At 46.7% G+C, this 22,354-nt stretch overlaps 1 protein-coding gene across 3 annotated transcripts in view; it reads right to left on the minus strand.

Moving 5' to 3' along the window:
* Positions 1–22,354, minus strand: part of LOC144755373 (copine-5) — a 1,407,230-nt gene that overhangs the window by 239,164 nt on the left and 1,145,712 nt on the right. For all 3 annotated transcript variants that reach the window (XM_078644209.1, XM_078644208.1, XM_078644207.1), the window contains one exon: positions 6,757–6,832. In XM_078644209.1, the coding sequence (XP_078500335.1) occupies positions 6,757–6,832 (76 nt within the window). The remainder of the gene's footprint in view (positions 1–6,756; positions 6,833–22,354) is intronic.

The raw sequence follows: 22,354 nt of genomic DNA on the forward strand, positions 1-22,354 counted from the left end.
AGAAAGACACAGACAGAAATAATATGCTCCATTATCAAAGCTTTCACAACCAAAGTTTAAAAAAACATTTACCTTTCTCTCAAATGGCGAGAGTCAAAAGAATCACCTCCGACAAATCCAAACTACAACTCAGAATGTATGAAATGGTTATGAGATTTTCCAAAAGAGGATACCCTGAACACATCATTGAGGAGTCAAGGAAACGAGTTAACTCAATAGAAAGAGGAGAACTATTGAAAACTAGAAAAAAGGTTGAAGAAACAAGATTAGTGGCTGTTTCAAAATTTTCAACATTGACTGAACAATTAAAAAAAAACATCACTAAAAACTGGCCAGTTTTGAACCTGGAACAAGACTTCAATGGAATTTTTAAAAAGAGTACCATTATTCGCCTACACAAGAGCTCGTAATATAGGAGAAATGCTAAAAGACAAATCCACAAAGGAGGAGGTATTCAAAGGAATGAAACCTTGGCTAAATTGCGGCAATTGCAATAATATCATCAAGGGAAACAAGATCAACCACCCTATGAATGGACACGAAATAAAACTGAAGACAAAAGCGACATGTGATACAGCCAATGTTATCTACTCTTTGAAATGTCCTTGTGGAAAACTATATATCGGAAAGACAGAAAGACGTATCAAAACCAGATTGATTGTACACAAATCAAACATACGGACAAAAAATATGAAATCGACAGTCGCTGCACATTTTGTGGAGCCACAACACAACGTATCACAGTTAAAATTCATCATACTAGAGACTGCGAATAAGAAGGAAGGGAGAGACAACACAAAACATCTCTTACAAAGAGAGAACTTTTGGATTCAGAAACTGTGTACACACAAGCCCAACGGGCTTAATGACCGCATAGAACTATCATGTTATCTATGAAAGTATATAATCGCCTTGGTGCTAAAAATTGATTCTTGCTGAATTTGTAAATACTGTTTCGTTTTAACACATGTACGATCTGTTTCAGAATATGAAATAGCCTTGTGTTTAAGTTTTATGCACCTGAAAAACAACACTCATTCTTAGCTCCATCCTTTAGGCACCCCCAGAGTTATTTTTGACACTGTAGGGTTCGTACCCCAAAGTCGTCTTAGTATCCACTATTTTTTATTTTATTTTCGTGATCATCATTGGGAGTTCTAGCACGTAATATACATATTAACACATTGATATCTTGCGGGTGTTAGCGTTTACACCTATGATTAGAGGTGAGGCACTATCTGATCGTGCACTGAGTAGTTTTTCTATTTCTACAACACGTGATCGGAACATTGACCAATGAGCGTTGTCATGGATAAAATCAAGATGGTTCCTATAGAATGCCTGTGAAAGTTTGATTACACTCGAGAAAGCTTTTGACAAGCGAGAACATACCAGGTTAGTTGCGGAAATGGATGATTGGTATTGAACAGGCATATTGGTGAAAACGGAGTGTTTGACATCAGAGCTTTGCTCTTAACGCTTTGTTTACTGTTTTTGCTTCGGATAGCTTTCGACTATATGGTGAAACGTTATGCGGCAGAATCGGCATGTGAGTGGGCTATACGGCCAATCACTGAATTTATACGGGATGTAAGGTCATATAAGGTGGCAAGTTAAACTCACGGTACTTGTATACCTGATGGCGCGACATACACAGTTCTTAGAACTCATACCAAACACACTGGTTTTCAGGTGATAACATAAGGTTCACAACATCAGGACACAGTGTAAAGAACATTTAGATCATACAATGTTTGTGATTTTATTTTATTTTTCTTTGTAGTATCGTTCCCTGATGAAGGGCAGTTTGTAATGCCCGAAATGCATTGGAACAAAAATAATGCCGTAGTTGTAAAATGAATTGAATGGATGACAAATGATTGAAAATAGAAATTTTCGAAAAGAGTCAAAAAGAAAGTTGAAATGAGAACATGTGAATAAAACATGGAAAATATATAATACTAACATGATGTCAAGAACCCTCATTTTACACTGAGGGGTGAAAGGTGTGCCCACGGGGATGCTTCTAATGTTCCATTAGAAGCACGATTTTTCTTTATTAGTACAAGCGCCTTAGGACGTCAGACGCCTCCTGTGGAGCACCCCAATACTTCAAAATATTTCATAAGATTGGAAATAACAAAGCGGTGCACCTGCCTCAAATATTCATTGTAAAAGTAAAGTGCGCCATACTGCGATTGCCACAATAGTTAATTGTGGATGCGTTAATAATTGATGTGTGCACTGATGGCTGGTGGTGTGTGTGCCTGTAGAAATTGTGCACTGATGGCTCGTGGTGTGTGTCCCTGGTGGAAGTGTGCACTGCCAGCTGCTGGTGTGTGTGCCTGGTAGAAGCGTACACTGACAGCTGGTGGTGTGTGTGCCTGGTGAAAGCGTGCACTGACGGCTGCTGGTGTGTGCCTGGTGAAAGCGTGCACTGACAGATGGCGGTGTGTGTGTGCCTGGTGAAAGCGTTCACTGATGGCTGGTGGTGTGTGTGTGTGCCTGGTGAAAGCGTGCACGGACGTCTGGTGGTGTGTGTGTGCTTGGTAAAAGCGTGCACTTACGTCTGGTGGTGTGTGCCTGGTGGAAGCGTGCACTGACTGCTGGTGGTGTTTGTGCCCATTGAAAGCATGCACTGACGACTGATGGTGTCTGTGCCTGGTGAAAGTGTGCACTGACAGTGTGGTTGTGTGTGTGGTTGTTTCTGTGATTGTGTGTGTGGTTCTGTGTGTGTGGTTGTGTGTGTGGTTGTATGTGTGGTTGCATATGTGGTTGTGTGTGTGGTTGTGGTTGTGTGTGGGATTGTTGTGTGTGTGGTTGTGTGTGTGGTTATGTGTGTGTGTGTGTGGTTGTGTGTGTGGTTATGTGTGTGTGGTTGTATGTGTGGTTGTGTGTGTGGTTGTGTGTTTGGTTGTGTGTGGTTGTGTGTGCGGTTCTGTGTGTGTGTGTGTGTGGTTGTGGTAGTGTGTGTGTGTGTGTGGTTGTGTGATTGTAGTTGTGTGTGTGGTTGTGTGTCTGGTTGTGGTTGTGTGTCTGGTTGTGGTTGTGTGGTTGTGTGCGTTGTGTTCATGGTTGTGTGTGTGGTTGTGTGTGTGTGTGTGGTTGTGTGTGTGCTTGTGTGTGTGGTTGTGTGTGTGTGTGGTTGTGTGTGGTGTGTGTGTGTGGTTGTGTGTGGTTGTGTGTGGTTATGTGTGTGGTTGTAGTTGTGTGGTTCTGTGTGTGGTTGGGTGTGTGGTTGTGTGTGGTTTGTGTGTGTGGTTGTGTGTGTGGTTGTGTGTGGTTGTGTGTGTGGTTGTGTGTGTAGTTGTGTGTGTGTGTGGTTGTGGTTGTTTGTGTGGTTGTGGTTGTGTGTGTGGTTGTGTGTGGTTGTGTGTGTGTGTGTGTGGTTCTATGTGTGGTTGTGTGTGTGGTTGTGTGTGTGTGGTTGTTGTGTGTGTGTGGCTGTGTGTTGTGTTGTGTTTGTGGTTGTGTGTGTGGTTGTGTGTGTGGTTGTGTGTGGTTATGTGTGTGGTTGTGTGTGTGTGGTTGTGTGTGTGTGGTTGGGTGTGTGTGTGGTTGGGTGTGTGGTTGCTAGTGTGTGTGGTTGTGGTTGCGTGTGTGTGTGTGGTTGTGTGTGTGTGGTTGTGGTTATGTGTGTGGTTGTGTGTGTGGTTGTGTGTGTGTGTGGTTATGTGTGTGTGTGTGGTTGTGGTTGTGTGTGGTTGTGTGTGTGGTTGTGTGTGTGTGTGAGGCAGCCAGCCACCCCGCACCAGCTGCTGAAGGCAGCTAGTCACTCTGCTTCAATGCACTGGCACGATGAGATGCCATTTGCTGAAGGCAGCCAGTCACCCTGCCTTGTTGCACTGGCACAATGAGATGTCAGCAGGTGAAGGCAGCCAGTCACCTTGCTTCTCTGCACTGGAATGATGTAGGTTCACAAATGTTATCACTTTATTCCTCCCTGGTGTCCCCTCAAGTCTTTCTTGAGAGACTGAAAGACTGAGATGAAATGAGTGACTGGTTGAGAAAAGGACAGCCTCTGCTGAAAGATGGGACAGAATGACGAGGGGAGAGATAGCCCGTGTAGTACAGGATGGCAGTACCACTAGAAGACAGTGGCAGGAAGAGTCCACTAAGAAGCCGAGAGCTTCTGGTGAAAGGAGGAACGGAGTGACTCGGAGAGGGAAAGACAGCCCATGGGGAGGGCAATTAGGAGAGACTGAATGGGTGAAGTTAATGGAGGAGACCGGTAAGAAGCAGAGACTCTAGTGAAGGAAGGGACAGGGTGACTAGGAGAGCGCAGACACAGCCTCGAGTGGTGGTGGGGAGTGCCACAAGGATAGACTGAAAGGCTGAGATGAAATAAGTGACCGGGTTAGAAACAGAGAGCCTCTGGTGAAAGGAGGGGCAGGGTTACAAGGAGACGGGAGAGACAGCTGCGAATAACCGGTGGGCAGCATCGCCAAAGGCCACGCCCCAGCTTCCGAGCCACAGATCATAGATCTGTTGCATTGACATTGTGAACCCCCCACTTTAGCAGCTAGAGCAGGGTGGGGCTCTATATGTACCTCTTCTGTCTGCAACTTGGCAGATAAACGGGCAACATTAACGCAATAAAGAAGAAACAAGAATGTGCTTTAGAAACGGAATACTTTTCTAACATTTTGTTAATAGCAGTCCTTTTTTTATTGTAACTTTTTGGATTTTATATCTGTTTTTTGTTCCATGGTCATTGCAGTCTTGATGTCACTTGCATTTCTCTTTAGACCTTGAGCAGAGACACTGTCGTCTTTATCCTGCACTGATTTCCTCCTGTTTGTGGCTATCTGTGCCTCCTTAACGCTATGCTCAACCTTAAATAAATAAATTATTAAAAATGAAAATGAGGGTTGTTAATCTAAAAAGATCTACATGAGAGAGTAGTTGTGAAAAGAAACTGCATGAGAGAAATTGCACACAAGCGAAATTGTGATTTATTTTTCAGTGCGCAGTATTGAAGGATTACTATTGGGCTGTCATAGGCACATGGCGAGGAGGCAAGACATAGGCACTATTGAGACTAGCCTGCTTGGCATACAAAAACAACCCTAAAGAAAGAACATAACAACAAAATCTATGGGCTTAGTGTTGTTGCTGGCCAAATGTGCAGTTACGATGAAGTGGAAGGTAACAACAACTCCCGCATTAGATAGCTGGAGAAAGGAGGTAGTACACTAGGCAGACATAGAAAGCATTGTGCTTCTTGGGGAAGAATGAAGGAGCCTCTGTAAGAAGCCGATTACAGATCAGTGCAATGACTAATGTACGTTTGTTAATGGAAGGAACAACAACATGCCTCCCTGAGGCATTGATAGAACACCTCATGGGGACAGATTAAACTAATGACTACACTACTGCTGTGATCACTTTCGCGGCCGCTTTGATGTTCTCAGTGGCCACGCGGCTCACTGAGAACATCAAAGCGGCCGCGAAAGTGATCACGCAGGCTGACAAATGGTGCTCGCGCCCGGCGCACATGCACTGTACCCGATCCGCCTGCAGACTTTGGGAGCACTTTTAAAAGCCCCTTACTTAATATCTCGCAGAGCATCGATTATGCGATAGCTAGGTGAGACCTAAAAAGAATGTCAGATATAGATTGACAACCCTACATTTAGCCCCTGAAGTAGGACCTTAAGGGGGACTGGACAGAGAATGCACATCTCCAATCGACGTGCCACATCTAACTCTTTGGTGGTTGAAGATAGATTGGGCATAGCTTAATGGCATTTCCTTTTAGGTAGGAGCCTAAATAGATCAGAGAAATATTATGTATCGCTGTATGCAGCACCAATATCAGTGCCAAATGGCGATTGATACTAGAATGGGCTGTTGTTCATTATATGCCAAAACCCGAATTTTAAACATTTATAGGCTACAATGGGCTTACTTTCTTGTTGTGCCATATATTAATGCTGGTGGTAGAACCGACACCCCATCAGGGATTATTTTTTTCCGGAGATTCAATGGACACTGGAAATAGAATGGCCTCACCTAAGTCACAACCAGAACCTCATGCCGGCTCCATGGTGCCCTCTGAAGCATATTGTATAAACTGAAGAATAAACAGCTGCGGTCCGTGCAGGTAACAGTGGTGGGGCAATGTGAAGGGAGATTTGCTGGACGATGCACAGGGAAAATTAATTACTTATTTAATTTTCCCCGTGCATCGTCCCTCGGATTCCCCCTTATACGGTCCCACCGCCCCACCGCTGTTACCTGCACCGGCCGCAGCTGAGAATAAATTAGCACAAGAACACCGCATGAGGTTCAGGACATCACCAAGACCATATGAAGGCCCTGGATAGACGGAGGACGCCTTGATGATGACTCTCCCCTGAATACTCAATAAAAGAGGAGAATGAGTGGGTATGTGTATACCCAATGACCTCAACAGGACATCAGAGAAGATGGAGATAGAGTGGGCAGCTCTAGGGCCCCTGCCACCTTTTAGATCTAATGAAAATTGAACCAACTAACATTTCTCCCTTAGCATCGATATTGGCAAAATTGCATTTTATGCAGGTACCTAATGCAGATTGCAGGCTCCTTCCCGCCATTTCTACTATTCCCTCCAAGCATCCATGCAAACCTTTGGTACAGTGCCAGTGCACCCTTTCTGTGGCACTCCCTCCATGCAACCATTGAAGATGGCACTAGAGTGTCTATAACATGCCATCCGATGGTGCCATATTTAGAAGAAATCCCATATGATGCAGAGACCTCTACACTCACCTCATACACGTTAAACTGACTCTGCCCGCGGGCCAATTCCCGGTAGCTTGTAGTGAACTCTCCAATAAAGTCGTGGCTGTAAAGAAAAAAACAAAGCTCATGAAACGTGCAGCTATTGGAGTAACTTTCTGATGATTTCCTGTCAATGATTTCCAAATAATGCCTTGCTCGGTTGTATGTCTGTTTCTCACGCCCCATTTGGTTACTCCTTATGTTTAGCTCTCTTTCTGTGACACTTCTCTCATTATATTTGTATGTTTTACAATGAACTATCTCTATTTCATTAGTCTTTTCTGAATATTTTAACTTTTTTCATTTCTATTGTCTGTTTGCCCATTTCTTACAATATGTGGCTTTGCCTGTTTTCTGTTTGGTTTTGTTCATGTTATAATCGCTCTTTCTGTTGGCTTCTATCCACTTTCCCTTTCCCTGTGACTCTCATTCTTTCCTTGTATATTTTTCTGCTTCTTTTACATTTTACATTTTAAGAATCGTAGGACTTAAGAATGAGAAATATAGGAATGCTAGACAATAACATCAATAAGCAAGAAATTATAACATTGTACAGTAGAATAAAGCCAAACACCAGACCTTAGAAACACAGAAAAAACGATTTTGGTACACATATTTTACAAAGCAGCAAACAATAACGCAATCTGATAAAAAAAGAGCTAATAAAAATATAGACATCCTTACTTGAAAAATTACTTTTCATGCTTGAGGAAACAAAATAAAGGTGTGGAACTCCTAAAGTGAGCGCAGGAAATTCCAATGAGGTGCGCCTGCAGAGCAGAATTTAGCCCACAGAAGTTTCTGATTTCTGGCAAATCTAGACCCAGCAGATATCTTCAGTGTGTCAAAATGTGTTTAGATCAACCCAGGAGAAGTTTCCTCAGAGTAATGGAGCAGTGTTATCGAATGTGCAGTGTAATATTAAAAAGAATGAGAGAGGTGTGCTCAAATTTGCTTGTCCTGGAAAAGAGAAGGCCTGCGGAATGCAAAAACTCTGCACTCACATAGATGCTGCTCAACACCTGCTGCCTCACCAAACACGCCACAGATATCTCGAACCTGCTCCATGGTAATGCTGCAAACCTACTTTTCCTCACAGAAACTTGGCTGAACACCGCTTTGGCATCAGAGATTTCCCACTTCATCCCCCTTGGCTACAAAATCGACAGACAAGACGTACTTTCCAAGGTCAGAGCCTAAATCGTCATCATCCATTAGAACCCATCAGCTGCACCATCACCATGAAAATGTCATCCTCCAACACTGAACACCTGTCGTTCAAGTTCCACATGACAGCCAAATTCACCCTATTTGACATCGTCATCTACAGACCAATGGGGCTGCACATCTACTTCACAAAACCATCAAGGACTTCTTCGCACATCTCACCCTTGACAGTAGCAATTTCATCCTACTCAGAGATCTGAATTTCCACCTGGAACACTACACTGACTTCAACTCAAAAGCACTAATTTTTGATCTTAGAAGTTTGGGCCTCTCCCAATGATTAACGGGGCCTACCCAAATCACCGTACACCACCTGGATCCTATTTTCACCACCTTTGACAACATCAAAGTCAATTAGCCCACACCATTGTCCTGGACACTCCATTCCCCTGTCAAGTTCACCATCCTCGTCTAGGCCCAATACACGCATACCTTTGCCAGACTATCCCATCAAAACTGTAACACCCTCACTGACAAGGACTGGAAAATTGTTTCAACACCCACTGACCCTAACCCAGCAAAAGCCTCCCTAAAGTCATCAAGAATTTCAGCACTTGGATCACCACTCCCTGGCCACACCTCTAAGACAGCAATACAACAAGATAGACCCCAGGCCAGTTGGTGCACGCAGAAACTCAAAATGATGAAATGACAAAGCAAACAACTGAAGCACAAATGGAAAATGAGCCAGGACAATGCAGAAAGGAGCATGTTCAAATCCGCCATGTGTATTCTCACCAGATGATCCATATCACTATACACGCCACTCTGGCTGACCACATCGATGCCAATATTATGAAGGATTTCACCCGACCAGTGTCTGCATCCAGCTCGATCACCCCCGCGCAGGACCTCTGCAACAATCTTTCTCAATTCTTCAGCTACAAAATTACCACCATTTACAGCAACTTTAACCTGCAACCAGACAGGACAGACCTCTCCAAACACCTCCCGGTCTTATCCAAAGAACCAATACTAACCTTCATGGCCCTTTGTTACCTGAGAAGTAACTACTTCCACATTGAAGTCCATCTACACAGGGTCTCCATTGGACCCCTGCCACCACCACGCCTACTCCAAAGAACTGCTACCAATCAGTGCCATGCTCACACTCATTTTGAATGCCTTGACCTCTTCCATTACCTTCCGAGGTGTTTGGAAACAAGCAACTGTCCTGCTATTGCTGAAGTAACCCTTGTTGAACCTTCAACGCTTGCCGACCATGGACCATTCTCCTTCCAACCATTCCCAGACAAGGTCTTGGAGAAAATCAATAGATCCCTCACCAGAGATCAGGACCCTGTGTGCACAGTATAATGTGAAAGTATGGAATTATATTTATTTATAGTAGAGTACACAATAGTGTTTGTGGTCATGGTTGAGTCACAGGTCCAATGAAACTGCAGTTTTCCATTTTGCTTATAGCTTTTGCACTATTTAACAGATCTGCATCTCGCTTAGCACATGGAGTGCCTAGTTTTGTGCAGATTTACACAAGTGGGGTAAAGATACAAGAGGATGAAGAAATGTTGCAGAAATGTTTGCTCATTATTAAAAAAAACACTGATACAAATTACAACAACATATGGCATAAAACTGGAAGTTTACACAAAACAAGTTATTTTTGTGATTAAGTGTAAAGTCATTCAGGTGTGTGTTTTTTAGAAATATCTGCATCACTAAACGGTGTCAGACGGGTTTAGAAGGGTTAACCGGAGAGGTACCTTTGATTTTCGTATGTTGTCCTTCTGGAAATAGAGCATTTTCCCACCGTCCAATGCGGGACTTGCAGCCATAAGCATCTCTCTTATAATCTTTTTGTTGGTGTCTTTTCCCCTCTGTCTTTTCTCTCATCTCTCGTGATGAGAGAGTGTTGTGTTTTGTCTTTCTGTCAATCCTATTCAGTTGTACTTGAAGTCAAACATGCAGTTGCAAAGACAAAGCACTAGCTCTAGACAAGAATATTATGATAGCAGAATCTTTACTTCGAACAATGAACTCTAATGATTCATTCAATTGTCAGAGCATTTCAAAGGGTTTCACAATAGAGAATTACTGGGCAAAATGTGTGAAATGTGGGTTCCTGCATAATTCTGTTTTAAAGCTGTATTTACAGATATGCAATAACAGCCTGCTTTCATCATATTTCTACTGAATAGTTACCACCAGTTTTTTGCTGGGGGTACGAAAAGCAAAATAAGTTGAAAAATATATAGCAAACAATTAACACGTTTGCTCACATCTCAATGTTATCTTGCGCCATCCATTTATTGCATTATTACCACATTTGGGCACTATCATTAGCGTCTGCCTTTTAATAACCATCTCAACCTATGTTTGTCTTCATTCCTCTATTTCTATCTCCACTCACTTTCTCCCAAGTAAATCGATGAGCAGAAAGGCTTTAAAATCATGCCCAGGAAAGGTCAACTCTAGTGTCTAGGTACTATTGTGTGTTTCCTGCATGGCCCACTGTAGTTTTTCCTAGTTTAGCCTAACTGTATACGTTGTAGGCCTTATCTTTCTTTGCACACGTTATTTTCTAAACAACCTTGCTTTTGTGCCAAATTGTACTTTCACACTGAACCTGCATATGTTTTCGCGTTCTGTTCTTTTCCTGAGATTTAGTCTGAACACCGACAACAAGGTCAAACAACAACGTCCCTTGTTGTTCTTTCTAGCCAGGCATTAGCACCTAGACATAACACAAGAATGCAGCTGTTGTTTATGCGCACACATTTCCTATCATATAGATGAACACACGCACCAAAATCTCACACATGGAACAAGAGTTCTGAGACAAGAGCACTGCATCTGCTGAGATGTAGAGTACCCACCTATGTATGCTCAGGTACGGGGTCTGCCAGTAATCCCAGAGATCTTTCATATATAATCATTTAGCTTTAGTAGCAGGTGAGGTGGGTTAGGTCACACTGTCCTATAAAATGACAGATATTTTCATGGTGCATGGATAATAAGTCATGCTAACAGTATTTTTATTATAAATTTGTTTTCTAATTGTGTATTTCAGAGCACAATAGTTTAAATACATATTCTAAACTTCCTTCACTTCTCATGGTTATCTTATTTTGGATAAGTACGAGTAAGAGAGCGAAACGGTGTGGTCTGTTACTACTATGCATGAGAGGTTCAAGAGTGTTGTGTTCTGGGATGCCAATTCACTTGTTTCTCTGGTAAGGTTAGGCAGGCAAGTGAGGCACTACGGCTAGTCGAACTCGGGCTCATAGGTACTAAAATGGTATGGTGTCTAAGTCCCTACACACTGATTGTTAGAAGCGGCTGTCTCTAGTTGGCAGAGGTATACACTTCTGACAAATAGGGACACACCTTTTCTAGTCAGGGCAAGGAGATCACACACTTAGATAACCCCTGCTCACCCCCTTGGTAGCTTGGCAAAGCAGACAGGCTTATCTCAGAGGCAGTGCGTTAAGCATTTATGACCACATACAGTAATAAAGTGAATACACTACAAATGGACACGACACAGTAGTATTATAAAAATAAGTATTTTTATATAAGGCTTAGCACAAGACCAAATAACGACAAAAATATACCACAATCTTAATAAATACTCTTGGAAGGAAAAATAATAGTTCAAGCACGGTTTCTTCTTAGCACAAAAGTCGTTAGTATCAAAAGCAACTCTTCTTCTCTAAATCAAAGTTCTTGGCAACAATGTAACCCACACGGGAGTCACACGACGTCGAGGCAAAGTTAATCCAAAGGTTCGGCGTCGACCGCGAGGAGCGCTACGTCGAGCCCGGAGTCGCACAGACCCCAACAACACAGTACCTTGGAAAAGTGAAGCACTCGATGATCAGCGGCGTCGAGGTGTCCGGCGTCGCGTCTTCGGCGTCGATTGGGCCTCGGAGTCGGGGCGATCTGCAGCGGCGTCGACCGAAGTCAGGCGGGAGCAGCGCTCACGGGATGAAGCAGGATACGGCGTCGTCGATGTCGATGTTGCAAGAGTGAGCAGCGCTCACGGCGTCGAGAGGGCTCGACGTCGATGCGATCAGCGGCGGTGCAGACACGGGGTCACTTGGAGCTGGAGCCGAACTCACTACTCACTGGCGTTGCTGCTGGCGTCGATCGGGCCCGGCGGCCGGCGTCGAGGAAGCGGGACACTGGAGCCGTTACTCACGATGTCGAGCTGGATTCGGCGGCGTCCGTCGGCGTCGAGATTGCTGGATCCTTTCAAAGGTGCTGGATTCACAAACTCCAGCAAATAGTACTTTAAGCAGATGAAGTCCTTTAGCCCTGTGACTTCAACAGGAGACTGGCACTCTTCCAGCCCTTGGAGATTTTCTCAGCAAAGAGTGAGAGTACACACACAGTTCCTCTCTCCTGGTTCCTTGGCAAAAATAAAGAAGCAATGCAGGATTCCCCCAACAAACAGCACTCTGGCAGAAGGGGTAGGCAGTCCTTAGATCAGCAGGCTTCTTGTCCTTGGTTCAGGTTTCCTTGTCAGAAGTGATCTGATTTCTTGGTTCAGGGGTCCTTCTCTTATACCCCTTTTTGGCTTTGATCCCTTTGTCCATGCAGGGGAATTTCCCCCCATCCTGGGTTTGTTGTGGGTGTTGCCAGGCCAGAGCACCTGGCCTATTCACTGGGCAGGGCAGAGTCCTCAGCCGCTCAGTAGGAGCGGAGCCAGCATTGTTACTGGCAGGGGCAGGGCCATCAGCTGCCCGGCAGGAGGCGGGCCAGGAAAGTCCCAGGCAAGCACAGAGTCATCAGTCGCCTGGCAGGGGGGCGGAGCCAACATTGTAACAGGCAGGGCAGGCTATCAAGAGCTACTCTCCCCTACTCTCAAGGCAAATGCCCCACTCATCCCACACTGACTCATTCAGACTCTCTGGAGCCACCCAGCTCCTGTCACACACACACCAGAACCAGCAGAGACCGGTAGACAGTTAGACAAGAAAATAGCTACTTTCTAAAAGTGCTATTTTCAAACACAGAGTCCAACAACCATCCACACAAACGGATGCATTATTAAACCCTGAGTTCAGGGATACCAAACTCGACATTGCACCATGCTCCCCGAGCCCGCTAGGATTATAGCATTAATAATCCTGGCAGCCCATTCTAACTGATGGAGAGCAGGTTACCTTACAATAGTGAAAAACGACTATGGATGTAATTCACTATTAGGACATGCCAACCTTGTCAGGCTTGTCCTACCTTAGGCTTACAATGCACCCTGCCCGTGGGCCTACCATAGGGGTGACTAACATGAAGTTAAGGGAAGGTTTAGGGACTGGCAAGTAGGTGTACTTGCGCAGTCCTCGTGCCAGTCAGACTGCACGTGGTCTGGCAATGGCAGACCTTCAGACATACTTTTACTAGGCCGCTCTTGTGGGTGGCACAACATGTGCTGCAGGCCCACTAGCAGCATTTGTATTTACAAGCCCTGGCACCCCTGGTGCACTCTACTAGGGACTGATAGTAAACCAAATAAGCCAAACATGGAAGTCAATCAATACAGCAATTTCACATAGGGAGCACTTGCACTGTGGCACTGATCAGCAGTGGCACAGTGCCCAAAGCATATACCAGCAAAAACATCGTAAACAGAAGAGGCAAACAGAAAAAAAAATGGAGGAGAGACTCATGCCAATGATGCCAGGTCTAACACGTGTCCCCTCCAGCTGAAATGTGGGGAGAACTACCCTTACCCTAGGGAGTCCTCATCACTAAGGCGGAAAAATCTGGACAGACCATCAGCATTGGCGTGATCTGTGCCAGGGCGGTGTTCCACCGTGAAGTCCATCCCCTGTAGGGAAATGGACCACCTCAACAGCTTTGGATTCTCACCCCTCATCTGCATCAACCATCTGAGGGGCCTGTGGTCTGTCTGCACCCGGAAGTGAGTCCCAAACAGGTAGGGTCTCAGCTTTTTCAGCGCCCAGACCACAGCAAATGCTTCTCTTTCTATCGCACTCCACCTCTGTTCCCTGGGAAGTAACCTCCTGCTGATGAAGGCTACAGGTAAGTCTCGGCCCTCTTCATTCACCTGAGCTAGAACAGCCCCCACGCCATGCTCTGAAGCGTCCGTCTGGACAACAAATTCTTTCGAAAAGTCGGGTGCCTGGAGTATGGGTGCTGTGCACATTGCAGTTTTCAGGGTGTCAAAGGCCGTCTGACAGGCGTCAGTCCAGTTCACAAGTCTTGGCTGCTTCCTGGAAGTCAGCGAAGTCAAGGGGTGCACAATGTTACCATAATCCTTGACAAACCTCCTGTAGTAACCCGTGAGACCCAGGAAGGCTCTCACCTGAGTCTGGGTTTTGGGCGGTGCCCATGCCAGGATGGTATCAATCTTGGGTTGTAGGGGGGCCACCTTGCCGCTCCCTACTTGGTGCCCCAAGTACACCACTGAACCCTGCCCAATCTGGCACTTACTGGCCTTGATTGTGAGGCCTGCTCTGCGCAGGGCCAACAACACTTCCTGGAGGTGGCACAAGTGTTCTTCCCAGCTGGCGCTGAACACTGCGATGTCGTCCAGGTAGGCGGCACTGAAATCCTCCAGTCCAGCCAAGACCTGGTTGACCAACCTCTGGAAGGTGGCAGGGGCATTCTTCATCCCAAAGGGCATAACCCGGAACTGGTAGTGCCCATCTGGTGTGGAGAATGCTGACCTCTCTTTTGCCCCATCAGTTAAGGCGATCTGCCAGTACCCAGACGTTAGATCAAACGTACTAAGGTACCGGGCAGCCCCTAACCGATCGATGAGCTCATCAGCTCTGGGGATGGGGTGCGCGTCAGTCTTGGTGACTGAATTGAGTCCTCGGTAATCCACACAGAACCGAAGTTCCGGTGAAGCACCAGGCGCTGCAGCCTTTGGAACCAAGACCACGGGGCTGGCCCAAGGACTGCTAGAGGACTCGACCACCCCTAGGGCAAACATCTTGGAGACCTCCTCTTTGATGTATGCCCTGACCTTGTCAGTCACTCTGTAAGCCTTGTGCTTGACAGGAGTGCTGTCCCCGGTGTCTACATCATGGACACACCACTGAGTAACACCAGGAATCAAGGAGAACAGATCAGGGAATTGCCCCAACAAATGGCGACAATCCTGCTGCTGTTCAGGGGTCAGTGTGTCAGAGAGGACAACACCATCCACTGACCCATCTTGCTCTTTTGCATACAGGAGGTCAGGAAGAGGCTCACTCTCCTCCTCCATTCCAGCATCTGTAGCTAGGAGCATGCCCACTTCGGACCTTTCTAAGTGGGGCTTCAAACGGTTGACATGCAGGACCCGCAAGGGGTTCCTGGGAGACTTTAAATCCACCAGGTAGGTGACATCGCTCTTCTTCTCCACAACCTCGAATGGTCCAGTCCACCTGTCCTTGAGCGCACAAGGTTCCACAGGGGACATGACCCAAACTTTCTGTCCAGGCTGAAGCTCTACCAGAGTGGCCCTCTGGTCGTACCACCGCTTCATCTCCTCCTGGCTGGCCTCCAGATTTGCCTGAGCAAGATCCCTGAAGCGCCTAGTCTGGTTCCTAAAGGCCAGCATGTAACTGTATACATCCTGGGGAGGTTTCCTGGGAGATTGCTCCCAGCCTTCTTTGACCAGACTTAAAGGTCCTCTTACCGGGTGACCATACAAAAGCTCAAAGGGGCTGAACCCTAGAGACTTCTGTGGCACCTCACGGTAAGCAAACAACAGGCATGGCAAGAGGACGTCCCATTTACGCCTCATTGGTTCTTCAAGACCCATGATCATGCCTTTAAGGGTACGGTTGAATCTTTCAACCAACCCATTACCTTGAGGGTGGTAAGGAGTGGTGAACTTATAAGTTACCCCACACTCCTTCCACAGGGACTTCATATAGTTGGAAATGAAGTTGGTGCCCCGGTCGGACACCACCTCTCTGGGGAACCCCATTCGGGAGAAAACACCCATTAGTGCCCGTCCCACCACGGGGGCAGTCACTGTTCTGAGAGGGATGGCTTCCGGGTACCGTGTGGCATGGTCCACCAAGACCAGGATGAACCTGTTGCCCAGGGCTGTCTTGGGGTCCAGTGGCCCAACAATGTCAATCCCCACCCGGTCAAAGGGGGTACTGACCACGGGAAAAGGTTGGAGGGGAGCCTTCTGCTTCCGCCCGCTTTTCCCACTTGCCTGGCAAGTCTGACAGGTCTTGCACTGGATGTCTACATCCCTTCGCATCTGAGGCCAATAGAAATGGGTGACAAGCCTGTCATAGGTCTTGTCCTGCCCCAGATGTCCAGCTAAAGGAACGTCATGAGCCAAACCCAGTAGGAAGGCTCTGAAGCGCTGGGGTACCACCAGCACACGGGCTGACCCAGGCTCAGCAGCCTTAGGCTCGCTATACAGGAGGTCGTTCTCCCAGTACACAAAATGTGACCCTGACTGATCACCTGAGGTTTGGGCTGAGGCCTGCTGCCTCATACCCACAAGAGAAGGGCACACTTTCTGTTCTGCACAGAATTCCTCCCTGGAGGGACCACCATCCTGCTGCCAATGGGTCAGCTCGGGCAGGTCTCCCAGTTCGGCAACTTGTTCACCTGTGGGTTCCAGGGCATCCCCCTCGAGGTCTGCCTCCTCCTGGACCACGGGAACTACGGGGGACGGTTTCCCGCGCCCCCTGCCTCTTCTCTTCACAGCTGGGTCCTGGGCCATACTTTCAGGCTCCAGAACCCCATCAACACCCTTACTTGCTGTCATGGATCGAGTGGTTGCACACACCCACTCTGGCACACCCAACATTTTCAAATGTGTCTCCCTCTCCACCTTAGCCCAAGGGGAGTCTTCTAAATCGTTGCCCAGGAGACAATCAACAGGCATGGCGGGCCTCACAGCAACCTGAAGAGTACCCGAAACTCCCCCCCATTCAAAGGAAACTTGAGCTACCTCACACTCTTTCTGGGAGTTGTCAGCAGCTATCACAGGGTAGAATGCGTGGGGAACAACCTGCTCTCTGGACACCAAGTGACACTTGACAGCTGTCACACTCGCTCCGGTGTCTCTGAGAGCTTCCACTCTATGGCCATTAATGGTCACCCACTGCCTATATTTCTTAGTGTTACTAGGCAGAGGGGGTGGAGGGACCAATTCCATGTCTCCTAGAGAGACCAGGGACATCTCCGCGGGACCCTCCCCACCATGGGCAACCATCTCCTCCCCTCCCAGAGCTACACTAGCCAACTGACGGGGTGGTGCACTGGGTAGTGCACCAGACTTCTTCAAGGGACACTGAGGGTCATAAAAACGGTGTCCTACCTGCTTACAAACGAAGCAGGTCAGGGGGCCCCTATGACCAGGTTTACCTGGCGGGGCCTCTGATTTCTTCACAGGGGGAGGCTGGGAACCTTTCCCTTGGTTCCCTTGGGGATTACTTTGGGGCCCTTTCTGGGACTCCTTCTGTTTACCCTTGTCCCCCCCACTCTTCTGCTGGGGACCCTGCCCACCTTTGGCTGAGTCTCCCACTGGACCCTTGTGGACCCTGGTACTGACCCAGCGGTCCGCCTCTTCAGCAAGTTTTCTAGGGTTAGATATCTTGCTATCAATAAGGTGCTGGCGCAGCTCTGGAAAACAGTTATTAGACAAGTGCTCCCAAGCAAACAAATCATAAAGAGCATCATAACTTTCCACTTTGCTGCCCTTTACCCAACCATCCATGGCTCTGCAAAAATATGACACATACTCCACCCACGTGGTACCAGGCAACTTCTTACATTCTCTAAAGGCCTGTCTGTACTTTTCTGGGGTTAGGCCATACCTTAACATTAAAGCATCTTTCATATGAGCATAAGACGTCCTATTCTCAACAGGCATGTCTAACAGGGTATCTCTTCCCTCATTCACAAAGCGACCCCACAACCCCGCTCCCCAATCCTTCTCAGGGACCCGGTGGGCCAACAATGCTAACTCATATGCTTTAAACCACTGACCAATATCCTCATTCTTCTGAAAATCTTTGATCACATCTTTGGGAAAATAAAACCTACTTTCTGCAGGCACAGATGGGATGCTGCCACCAGAGGGATTCAATTCTAACTTTTTAGCTTGGAGCTCCAACTCCCTCAACTTGGTATCACGCTCAAAAGCTAACTTCTCTCTTTCAAACTCTAATCTTTTGATCTCCAAATCAGCTTCTCTCCTGCCTCTTGCATTCTCTATCTCCAACTGCCCATTTATCTTAAGTTTTGCCATTTCCATGTTGTAGGCTCGCTCCTTCGCCCTTTCTTCTCTTTCTTCAGGGGAAAGACCTTTGGAGGAAACACTGCTGCCAGGAGGGGATACAGGCCCAGTCACGGGCACTTCCTCCTCCCCTTCCTCTGTCGGTACCCCCACCGGATCAGAGGGGTTTCTGGCCTCTAACCAGGCTTCCAATGCTTTGAAATATTCTGCTTTCTTGGAGAGGCCTGGAGTAGGGACTTTCAATTGTTTGCAAAAGTGTTTCAGCTCCTTTAAGGAATAATCATTTATCTTACTCCTATCAAATTCCTCCACAACAGCAACAACAGGGGCAGTGACTCCGGCGTCACTCATGGTCAAAACTGGCAGTTCCAAAAATCAAGCTTCAGGAAAAGCGGAGAACAAAAATAGAATATCCAACCAAAACAGATTGTGGCTGCGCTATGGTCTGCTTTCACTATGTAGCGCACACTAATCACTGCACATGGGTCATAAATGCAAAGTTCAAAATCCCACCGCTGACCCACCAATGTTAGAAGCGGCTGTCTCTAGTTGGCAGAGGTATACACTTCTGACAAATAGGGACACACCTTTTCTAGTCAGGGCAAGGAGATCACACACTTAGATAACCCCTGCTCACCCCCTTGGTAGCTTGGCAAAGCAGACAGGCTTATCTCAGAGGCAGTGCGTTAAGCATTTATGACCACATACAGTAATAAAGTGAATACACTACAAATGGACACGACACAGTAGTATTATAAAAATAAGTATTTTTATATAAGGCTTAGCACAAGACCAAATAACGACAAAAATATACCACAATCTTAATAAATACTCTTGGAAGGAAAAATAATAGTTCAAGCACGGTTTCTTCTTAGCACAAAAGTCGTTAGTATCAAAAGCAACTCTTCTTCTCTAAATCAAAGTTCTTGGCAACAATGTAACCCACACGGGAGTCACACGACGTCGAGGCAAAGTTAATCCAAAGGTTCGGCGTCGACCGCGAGGAGCGCTACGTCGAGCCCGGAGTCGCACAGACCCCAAAAACACAGTACCTTGGAAAAGTGAAGCACTCGATGATCAGCGGCGTCGAGGTGTCCGGCGTCGCGTCTTCGGCGTCGATTGGGCCTCGGAGTCGGGGCGATCTGCAGCGGCGTCGACCGAAGTCAGGCGGGAGCAGCGCTCACGGGATGAAGCAGGATACGGCGTCGTCGATGTCGATGTTGCAAGAGTGAGCAGCGCTCACGGCGTCGAGAGGGCTCGACGTCGATGCGATCAGCGGCGGTGCAGACACGGGGTCACTTGGAGCTGGAGCCGAACTCACTACTCACTGGCGTTGCTGCTGGCGTCGATCGGGCCCGGCGGCCGGCGTCGAGGAAGCGGGACACTGGAGCCGTTACTCACGATGTCGAGCTGGATTCGGCGGCGTCCGTCGGCGTCGAGATTGCTGGATCCTTTCAAAGGTGCTGGATTCACAAACTCCAGCAAATAGTACTTTAAGCAGATGAAGTCCTTTAGCCCTGTGACTTCAACAGGAGACTGGCACTCTTCCAGCCCTTGGAGATTTTCTCAGCAAAGAGTGAGAGTACACACACAGTTCCTCTCTCCTGGTTCCTTGGCAAAAATAAAGAAGCAATGCAGGATTCCCCCAACAAACAGCACTCTGGCAGAAGGGGTAGGCAGTCCTTAGATCAGCAGGCTTCTTGTCCTTGGTTCAGGTTTCCTTGTCAGAAGTGATCTGATTTCTTGGTTCAGGGGTCCTTCTCTTATACCCCTTTTTGGCTTTGATCCCTTTGTCCATGCAGGGGAATTTCCCCCCATCCTGGGTTTGTTGTGGGTGTTGCCAGGCCAGAGCACCTGGCCTATTCACTGGGCAGGGCAGAGTCCTCAGCCGCTCAGTAGGAGCGGAGCCAGCATTGTTACTGGCAGGGGCAGGGCCATCAGCTGCCCGGCAGGAGGCGGGCCAGGAAAGTCCCAGGCAAGCACAGAGTCATCAGTCGCCTGGCAGGGGGGCGGAGCCAACATTGTAACAGGCAGGGCAGGCTATCAAGAGCTACTCTCCCCTACTCTCAAGGCAAATGCCCCACTCATCCCACACTGACTCATTCAGACTCTCTGGAGCCACCCAGCTCCTGTCACACACACACCAGAACCAGCAGAGACCGGTAGACAGTTAGACAAGAAAATAGCTACTTTCTAAAAGTGCTATTTTCAAACACAGAGTCCAACAACCATCCACACAAACGGATGCATTATTAAACCCTGAGTTCAGGGATACCAAACTCGACATTGCACCATGCTCCCCGAGCCCGCTAGGATTATAGCATTAATAATCCTGGCAGCCCATTCTAACTGATGGAGAGCAGGTTACCTTACAATAGTGAAAAACGACTATGGATGTAATTCACTATTAGGACATGCCAACCTTGTCAGGCTTGTCCTACCTTAGGCTTACAATGCACCCTGCCCGTGGGCCTACCATAGGGGTGACTAACATGAAGTTAAGGGAAGGTTTAGGGACTGGCAAGTAGGTGTACTTGCGCAGTCCTCGTGCCAGTCAGACTGCACGTGGTCTGGCAATGGCAGACCTTCAGACATACTTTTACTAGGCCGCTCTTGTGGGTGGCACAACATGTGCTGCAGGCCCACTAGCAGCATTTGTATTTACAAGCCCTGGCACCCCTGGTGCACTCTACTAGGGACTGATAGTAAACCAAATAAGCCAAACATGGAAGTCAATCAATACAGCAATTTCACATAGGGAGCACTTGCACTGTGGCACTGATCAGCAGTGGCACAGTGCCCAAAGCATATACCAGCAAAAACATCGTAAACAGAAGAGGCAAACAGAAAAAAAAATGGAGGAGAGACTCATGCCAATGATGCCAGGTCTAACACTGATGTTCCATGGTTCCAAGCATAGTTCTGTTCCAGAGCAGAATACCTACAAAGGTACTAGTTAGAATATTTTGCCAGACTAACCAAAAAGCTCACCAAAAGATGTTTGCTGATGTCAAACTTCTTGATTTTAATGTGAAATCAGGTTGTATGTGGTTTCATAGAAAAACAACTTCATGGAATACCATTACTGAGAAACCAGTTCATCTAAACTGTTTAATGGAAATTTTCAGAAAGAATGGCATTTGCCTTTATGAAGAAGCCAAATCATAAAATGCCTTATTTCAAAACTGGCCTTTGGATGCATATTTTTAAGTGCACATGCAAATGGTAATGGTCTTACTTTCAGAAATAGTTTTGTTGGAGATATTTATTTCAGTACTTTACTTCAGGGGTCATTATTTCATATTAATATATTTGACAAACAATTCCTTCAGATGCTTTCAATTCCCTGACCCATCATCACCTGTAAACACCATCCATCACTGACTCCTCACAAATCCTAAACACCATCAGTCCCTGCTTCCTAAAACCCCACACCACACCTAAACTACACTCATCCCTAAAGCCTAAAAGCCCTTTCCACCTTAAAATTCGACTATCCTTGAACCATAAAATCACGCATTGTCTCTAACTCCACCCATTCCTGAACCGTAAAACGCCCTTTCTATGCCTAAACTACACCCATCCCATACCCCTTAAAACACATCAGCACAGCCAAACTCCACACATCCCTGAACCCTAGAAAACCCTCACTTCCCTTTAACAACAACCATCCATGACCCAGTTGAACTCTTCATCACCCTAAACTGCTATCCCTGAACCCTAAAACACCCTTTCTACATCTAAACTATACCATCCCTGAAACCTTAAAACCCCTCACCATCCTAAACTCCACCCCATCCTGTACCTAAAAGCTTTTCACAACCCCAAATCTGCCAATAACTGAACCTTAAAAACACTCACCAGCCCTAAACTCCATCCATCCATGAACCCTAAAAACCCTCAACAATCTTACACTCCACCTGTCTCTAAACCCTAAAAAACGCTTATGCCTGCCCGAACGCCAATTATTCCTGACCCCTAAAAATTCCTTATCGCCCTAACCATTACCCATCCCTGAACTGAAAAACCATACAGTAGCCCGAAACTCCACCCAAGTTTAACGTTATTTTGGATTGTTCCTTAAAATTATCTTTCCTTTAAAATGCTTCCTTTAATTTCCATTTTTTTTGTATTTGCTTAAAATTGTCTTTCATGGGCTTTCATGGGCAC

Source organism: Lissotriton helveticus, chromosome 5_1, assembly GCF_964261635.1.
Source record: "Lissotriton helveticus chromosome 5_1, aLisHel1.1, whole genome shotgun sequence".
NCBI lineage: Eukaryota > Metazoa > Chordata > Amphibia > Caudata > Salamandridae > Lissotriton > Lissotriton helveticus.